General features: G+C 27.6%; 1 protein-coding gene across 1 annotated transcript; it reads right to left on the bottom strand.

Moving 5' to 3' along the window:
* Positions 1-743: 743 nt before the first annotated feature.
* LOC101256601 (uncharacterized) lies at positions 744-2,815 on the bottom strand. The gene is made up of 4 exons (XM_004242388.5): positions 2,676-2,815; positions 2,360-2,581; positions 1,948-2,121; positions 744-1,127 (listed from the first exon to the last, which is right to left on the bottom strand). Exons 1-4 carry the CDS (start codon positions 2,679-2,681, stop codon positions 1,074-1,076), a joined length of 456 nt encoding a protein of 151 aa, XP_004242436.1. The 5' UTR covers positions 2,682-2,815; the 3' UTR covers positions 744-1,073.
* Between the last annotated feature and the right edge of the window lie 6,084 nt (positions 2,816-8,899).

Here is an 8,899-nt window from a genome sequence, read left to right as displayed (position 1 = left end):
TTGCTTCCCTCCTCAATCGTGGTTGTCTCTCTCTATTTTTATGAATCTAATAGCAAGAATACAAATAGTAAAATAAGTACGAAATTCTTAATTAGTGATAAGATAAAATATTTTGAAAGTACAAGTAACAATATTATATACGATAATGAGGTATATCTTATTATTTTGTTTTCCTTAGTAAATATTATCCCTTGTTCTTTGAATTAAAATATTTGTTCTCATGTTATATAAGTGAGACTATGGAATTGTAACTTATTCCAAAGTTGTGAACAATTTCCTCAAACAATAGTCAACTTCATGTCTACTAAACTAATTGCAACTCATGGCTAATATGAGCACAAAATGTAAAACTTTTGGCAAAAGTTCGCTCACGTCTCCGTATTATTATTGTAAAACTTGACTAGTGTTAAATATTTTTTTGATTTATATTGTTATTTCCTCTTTAGTCAACTAAAGTTGTTCACTTTTTTTATTGCTTCTTTTGTTAAAAATATTCTTTAGACTTTAGATCCTTTTAAATCCACCTTTAATTTCAGTGTAATCCATTATAGATGCAAAAGCAAATAAGAATCTGTTGGTTGTACGCAAAGTAGAATCACTTCGACTACAAGATAAAAAAAAAAATTAAAATACTGTTTGGACATTTAATCAAATCTTATAAAATTTATGTTCCTGTTATGAACTAATATATAGATGTTTCAAGTAAAACCATAAATCCATTTCCAATTTAAAACATTCTGAAATAAACTCAAAAGTAATACTAATATCATTTCCTCATAATTATATAAATTACAAAAGCCAACACCACTAGTATATAATGTACTACTAGTACTAGAACATCAAATTACTTCCAAGAAGAAACATACTGTTTGCAACAGAAGTTATAGGGAAGTTTCCTCTATTTTTGTACTATATAACAATAATGATATATTTATCTTCTTGAGATGACCAATATTTCATATCTTTGGCCATTTTTTACTGATTTGAACCCCAAAAAACACTTCAAACATCTCTATAGTAAAATAGTATATATACTAACACACATCTTCTCTTATATGCGTTTTGCTTTAAATTCAACAACCACAACTTGGCATCAAGCAGCTTGATATGAATCCTCGGATGCCTTTCTGCAATTAGTTAAAAAATAAACACGAAGTTAAAACAGATTCAACATCGACTTTACATTACTCATAAAAGAAAAAATATCGATCTCACATGTAATTTTCTAACAAAAACGATTCGAATGAACCCTTCTAATAGAGAAAATGTTGCATACTGTATAGTCTTTTTGACTTTTTTTTTTATATATATAAAATAAATGAGGTTGTCTTAATAATTGAAGTTAACATGTAGTGTAATTAAAATATTAAATAAATGCACCAAAAAGTGATTATTTACTTTAACTACCAGTCTACCACTCTCCATTCTCTTTTTATATACAATATAATACTTATTATTATCCTTCTGTCAAAAAGATTAGCACTTTAATTAAGTCGTGTCCCTTCAGATGTGACACTAGATAAGAAATGTGATCATTTTGCCTTTTTATTGGTCCACACAGAAAGTCCCATCTTTTCTACTACATGAATGGGCATGGGATGATACTAAAGAAGAAAAATTGGTTCACCACTTTTACCAAATTTTGTACTGTATCTTTCACAGTAAATTAAGAGCAGATTCGAAATGACTTATTTCAACTACATTTATAAGAACTTTAATAATATTTGAATATAATAAACCAAAAAGACTATCGTAACTATAGGTTTCGAGTTTGAATTTTGTCCAACTCTAACCAAAAAAGTCTATAACTCCACCAGAAGTCAAAAGGCATTTGAACAACTTATGGATGCAATTAACCTAAAAATAAGTAATTAATATGCGTATAATCAATGTATAATCTATGTATACCGATTGAAAAAAAAAATTAAAAAACAAGAAGAGATGTACCATTTTAGACTTGGTGTAGAGCAAGTCAGGTGAAATCTTGTAAAGATCTTCATCAACAGGCTTTCTGTGCACATGTCTAGTAGTTGCTGGAACCACATGCCTTGGTGACTCTTTCTCACAATTATCACACATCACCCATTCCTCTTTTCTTCCTTCTTTATAACTTCCTTTTTTCTGCACAAAAATATAACGGAAAACGATCAAAAATATCCTTAAACTACGTGAAAAAGAACAAAAATATACTCAGTTAATAGTTTGATCTAAAAATACTAATAGTAATTGAACAATAATGCACTTGTTAGACCTACCAGTCAAGTACATTACTAGCTTAAATACAATTGTTGAATATTTTTTGCTGAAAAATTTGTGAACGATACAGACTATGTCATGTAAATTGAAACGAAAGAAATACCTTACGACGAGGAACAACGATCATTGTGGGAGTAACAATATGATTCTGGTAAAGATCTCCAGTTACATACAAATCTGAATCTTGTGAGTAAGTATAGTGAATTAAACCAGCTTGTCTAGCTGATTCAAAACACTCTGTAAATGGAATTGGAAAATCATTATCATTACAATCCCAGCTACCAAATGCTGGAACTTGATTACGCTTCATGTAATATCTGTTGTCCTGTAACATACATATGTACAAAAATATTTTTAATTTCAACGAACATAATACTAATATACCCAATCTTAAGAAGAAGAAAAATTAATAGACTTACCTCCATTGTTCAAAGGATATTTTTTTTGAAAAAAAGGAGGAGTTGTTGTTTTGTATCTACTGGATATGCAGAGGAATGTGAGAGTATTTTTAAAGGACCTGAAAAAGGTTTACTTTTGTGTAGTGAAAGTTTATGTTTTGGGTGTGGTATTTAAAGGTAAAAAATAAGAGAATACAGGACATTGACAACAAAATAACAAAAAATGGTCCATTATAATTTGGCATAGGTATAAAGTGATCCTTTAATTTATCTTTTTTTTTAAAAAAAAAAAAGAGTGTGTAGGAAAAGGAGAAATAAAGAATTGTAGAGTTTGTTCGGATTGACTTAAAAAAATAGTTTTTAAGTAGGGAACGAACTTTTGATTTTTGATTTATTTTAAGGTAGTATTTTTTATATTTGTAAAACACTTTCATTAGTAAAAAAATGACTTCGAAATAGGTTTGACCAACTTTTAAATCAATTCAAACACTCTCTAAGATTTTTTATAATCGAATTATTTTCAGCATGGTAAAAGTTTAGAAACTCATTAACTGAGTTATCAAAATTTTCTGTCCCTTAAATGTATAATCTTGGGCATATTGAGGTGCAGTTCTTACAACCTTATATATTTTTGGAGCTTGGCATAATTTTTAATATTTCAATTTTTAGTAACTTTGAATTAAATCTTTTCATTTGTACTATAATTATGAAATCTAACAACTAGAATTTATTGAATATTCAACAAAACCAAAAATGTGTAACTTTTAATAAACTTGAAGGGTTAAAAAGAATATTTAAAGTATCACTTTGGATCTATACCAAATATAAGGTACATTTTTATATTATTCAAAGATATCCTACTAGTATAAAGTTGGTATACACAGTATAAAAAAGGCAGAGAAACAGAGAAAAAGGCAAAATTACATATATCAAAAATGGGAGGAGGCAGACAAAAAAGACAGATAGGTAAAGCAGCAAAAAAATCAGCTTTACTCTATTTACTTTGCTTTATAGGAGTGGTGGGATGAAGAGAATTTATCTACTTTTTTCATCTAATTTGTTGAGACAATGTATATATCACTGAATCTCGTTTGGTTCTCGGATTAAATTATTTATTGAATAATATATATTCCATTTTGAGGTAAGGTAAATAAATTAGAATTAAATTCAATCTCAGGATGTGATGAGTTGACATCGAGGTGTCAAAAAATTCCGTCAAAAAGAATTTTTGAGAGTCATCAGTCTGTTATTTTCGATGTTATGTCATAAACTAATTATAATATAAAATAGAATTGTTTACATTAAATATTTCAAAAGTTATCATTTTTTTCTTAAATATTATATCAAATTAAACAATGTTACATAAAATGAAATGGAGATGATACATAACTTTTTTAACTTCCCGTTCGATATCTATTGCCCACATTACAACCCAAATAAATGCGAATCGTGCAATGAAAGACCCATTCAAGAATGTTATTTCTTCATATTGAGGCTCAAATTCAAAACCTATTACTAAGATGGAATCACTCTCATTAATGAGGCTCAAATTCAAAACCTATTACTAAAATGGAATCACTCTCATTAATGCACCAGAGTCTATCTCGACGGAATATACAATTTTATTCATAGGTACAATACTAGGTGACAATATAATACAATGTAGTTGCTTTTTCTGCATTATTTATTAAAAAATTAAAAAAAGTAACAAATCACTCAAATTTAAGGAAAGTTTCAAAAGTTTGAAAATAGACTTTTTAACCCCACACGCGTCACTATGAAATGCTTCGTGCTCCGTGCACGCTTCTGTTTTTTTTTATTTTTTGTTCTTTTTAAACCCTTATTCAGTTTTAAAATATTTAAATTCAGTTTTGATATATCAATACCTCGTAAATTGGTTCATAAGGTTATGGACAATATTAACGAGTAATTTGAATTTTTTTAATTAAGATATGACATTAGAATTTATATTAAGATTTTAGAGTTTAAATTTAATTCCGTAAAATCTACTTTCTCTTATTCTATATCCCTGTTTACTCGTTCATTTTGACCAATCAAGAAAGTACAAAAAAAGTTATATTATATCATCATTTAAATTTTTTTAAAATTTTAAGTTTTGATTTATTATTTTTAAAATCATAATTAATAAAGGTAAAATTATGACTTCACTATGTTAATTACTGTTATCTTAATATGTGTGTCAACTAAATAAAGACAGAGAGAGTAACATATTAAATGTTATGGACAAATTATGAATGGTTCCATTATAAATTCACATGCATGGTATTTACTCTATTCCTATTTACCATATCAAAAGTCTTGTTTTACCAAACTTCAGCGTATGATCGTAATTTATGATCAAATAGATATTTAAAAATAAAATTTTCAAAATTAATGATCGAAACTATAGTAGAGGTATGGGCCAAAATTGTATTCCTGTTTGAAGAAATGTTTCAACGGCAGAGAAGTCTATTTAGTATAGGATAGGTTGAAGGGGAAGGAGTCAAAGCACTAAAAAGAGGAATTTTTGACAGAGACCAAAGCTGTAAATGTACAAAAGACCTATAGTTTGGATACACCCACCACATACTCATTCAATTTCAAACACATTAAAACTTTACTTTATTCAAATAAAAATTCTAAACTTGTCGTGTTTATGGGGAGTTTGAATTTCTGTCTTCACTCTTGTGTATTAACCTTCAAACAAAAATAGTATGTATAGGGGAAGGGCTACACTATACCTCCCAATCGATGGAGTACAACATTATTCGAGGGATCGAGAATTTAGTGTCTTTATCTGAATTATAAATAAGTTTTTTAGTATTAGTTTTTGAGGTTACGTTAGTTTATTTAAAAAATTACTTTTTTTATATGATATTAGATGTCCAGTATTGGATATGAGGAGGGAGGAAGCGTCGAGTGACTAGGGTTGGGAGATTTGTTCCTTTATATGGACTGTAATCCTCATGCAAAGTATAGCAAAAGAGATATTTATTGACAATAGATTTTTCTTTTAACGATGTTTGAGGTTATTGTATCTCGATCAGTTGCAAAAGTCTATGGCGATATTTATAAAGAGTATTGCTAATAAATACTCGCTATTATATTAAAGCCACTAACATAATATAACGAGAAGTATATTATTATCGCAAAATTATTTATTTGTTGTATTATAAAAGAAGGCTTTCGGGTTGAATTAGACGAGAATTCATTTCCTTAACATGATATTTGAGCCAGATATATCCAAATTCATTGTTTTTAGCTAGCGTTTGGCCATAGATTTCCAAATATTCTTGGCAAATATTATTTGAGTGAAAATTTGGGTGAAATTTCACCATGTGTTTGGCCATAAAATTTGGGAAGTATATTTCACCTTTTTAGAAAAATATAATTTATACACACAAGTTTTAAAAACTATCAAAACTAACTAAAAGTTTGTATTACAAGTCAATTGAATGTTAGTTACAACAATAACAAATAATGTCCATGACACTGAAGCAATGTGGTAATTTGGAGTGAGTGCAACAAGAATTATTCCATACATTGTGAAGTAGATAAAGTACATGACTTTGTTACCTAAAGTTAATTTTTAATAATTTTCATCAACAATCATATCATTATTTAATATTCACTAAATATTTCATCACTATTTTGGTGTTCACGTAAAAAATGATGTAATACAACGCAAGCAAATACTAGAGAGGGTGTTTTGTAAAAGATAAAAGATTGGTGTAAAATTTTAATTTTTAAAATATCCCAAATAATGATATTTGGCCCAAATACTAGAAAAAACTAGTATTTGGAAATTTGGGATATTTGCCAAATAATGACAAATTGTATGGACAAACATTATTTGCCAAATTTTTCCCAAATATTATTTGGAAAATTTATGGCCAAACGGGCCCTTAATGTTGTATTTCCGTTTTATATCATCCTCGCTTCTAATTTTTTTTGTTAGAACCCTTTATCTTATATTGTTCATGCTTTAGATGTCTAGTTCTAAGTGTAAAAATATTGGAGTCCGCATCATTCACGTGATAAGAATTTAATCTTGGTAAATGATTTAGGATAATTCTTCCTAGAGCTACTTTTTATGGTTTGAATTAAGTCCATTTCTTTTAACAGAAGAAAAATTTACTGCAAAGAATCTATTAGGTGAAGGCAACAAGTCAAAGCAGTAAAAAGAGGAAAAATTTTGGCAGAGATAAGTCACAGTCTGCCTATAATATTTTGGTATAGACAGAGAGCAAAGCATTAAATGGACAAAAAAAGATCTCAACCTTAGATTCTTTGAGTAATCCACATTGTATTTTTGGAACGTTTTGTTTATATTGTTGTCTCATTATATTACAATTAATTACCATACATTTTAATTGAGTTCGTAAATATATGATGAGATGTTTTATCAAATATTTTCGATTCATATATAAGTTTATCATATAAAACAGGGAAAAAAAATAAGTATACTTTGAACTATCGTAAATTATATATGCAGGTATATTCAATCATACTTTTGAAATGTTAGTGTCTCTGTCATCCGAAAGCTAGAGTAATATGCTCTTTACATTAACAAAAGACTAAATAGGACGAGTGACGTAATCTTATCCGTCGATCTGATATAAAATAAATTTTGAATCTATAGATAAAATTATGACACGTGTATGTTCATTAGTATAAAAAATTTATATGCTCTAGTTTTTGGACGGCAAAGACATCAATGTATTAAAAGTATGACGGATGATATCTGTATACCATTATTTGCGATAGTTAATAAACATATTTATCCCTTTTCCCAATAAAATATGCATACAAGTCTCTATTCCTCAAAGAGTTGCACCAAATTTAATTAGGAAATATAAATGTTCATAAAAACAACCTTTTAAAAATTGTTAAAGTATTGTTCTTCAACCAATCTCCTTACCATTTTATCGAGTATATTATTAAAAATAATGCATTATTAACATATTATTATTAAAAATATCTTTATAAATTATTAAAATATTATTTTCAACCTTATTATTGAAAATAATGCATCGTTATACACATTGTTGTTAAAAACGATTGTTGTATGAAATTTTATCGACATTTGTGTTACTTTTTTTAAATAAAGAAAGTTAAATTGACAGACTTTGGGACCTCAATTTTTGATATAGCGTTTCAATTAGACAAGTGGATTTAGTCTAAATATAATGATAATGTCGTGGTAACTTTGTTTAGGCATAATGGGGGACAAGGATACCAGAATTTTTTCCTCTCATTTCACATCAAACTACATTTTTTTTGACAATAATAGTCCTAATTAAGTTAATATTAATTGTAATATTATGAGTTTAAAATCGAAAATAAACATACAAATATATCATGCCAATATCTCTATATCACTTATGTCCTCTACCGGAACTAATCATATGTTATGTATTGTTTTCTCCTACCTAAAATAAATAATTTGGTTGAAGTTTGAAGCGCATCTGATATAGTTGAAAAATTCGATAAGAAGAAGAGTAATTTTAAAATAAATTAATTAATATTACTTTGGCCATTGAAGAAAAACATTTACTTTGAATAAAAAAAAGAATCTTTATTTTGAATCGAAAAAAATATTAATCATTTCTACCTAAGATGTTAAGATGATATCTTTGAGCAATTATATGTCTAATTAAGACCCTTAAAATGTATAGATTATACTTCTCAATGCTATTTCTATCAAATATATATTAAAAATTCATATAGTGATTCTTGAATTGTTATTAGAATATTTATGTGGAACTTTTTAAAAAATTTCACGTATGATACATGTTTTCTAATTTTTCGAAGTAATTTCTTTTCATCGCAGGAGAAAATAAGATTTATTGTCCTTTTTATAATTCAAATAGAAAAAAATAATGATCTTTTCATATCTTTTATGTGTAAAATGATGATTTCTTACAATAAAAACTCATAAAATTTATTTTTTTTAATAGAAGGCTAGAAAATCATTTCTCCCTATAATAGTGTCTATTGTGTAGCCTTAATCTTCCTCGCTGTCCAACATGGATTATGGTGTATTGTTGGAATTGTTTCACCCTTAACCAAAGTTTTCAAATTCGAATCCTAGGTATGGAGAAAATTCTATTGTGACTGTCATCCAAAATGGATCATGTAATACACGATTCGAACTTAGTCATGACTCTAATGTGGACTTCTGATACCAAATGAGAAAAAAAAAAAACTTTCATGAGTGGGACATAATAAGAGATCACTTGTAA

Source organism: Solanum lycopersicum, chromosome 6 (genome assembly GCF_036512215.1).
Source record: "Solanum lycopersicum chromosome 6, SLM_r2.1".
Lineage (NCBI taxonomy): Eukaryota > Viridiplantae > Streptophyta > Magnoliopsida > Solanales > Solanaceae > Solanum > Solanum lycopersicum.
This window is presented reverse-complemented; position numbering and strand designations above follow the sequence as displayed.

Bases quoted from the DNA above. Each gene is read 5' to 3' on its own strand.
- LOC101256601 (XM_004242388.5), bottom strand. The intron at 2,122-2,359 runs GTATTTCTTTCG...ATTTTTGTGCAG, and splicing joins TCGTTGTTCCTCGTCGTAAG to AAAAAAGGAAGTTATAAAGA. The intron at 1,128-1,947 runs GTACATCTCTTC...AACTAATTGCAG, and splicing joins TCTACACCAAGTCTAAAATG to AAAGGCATCCGAGGATTCAT.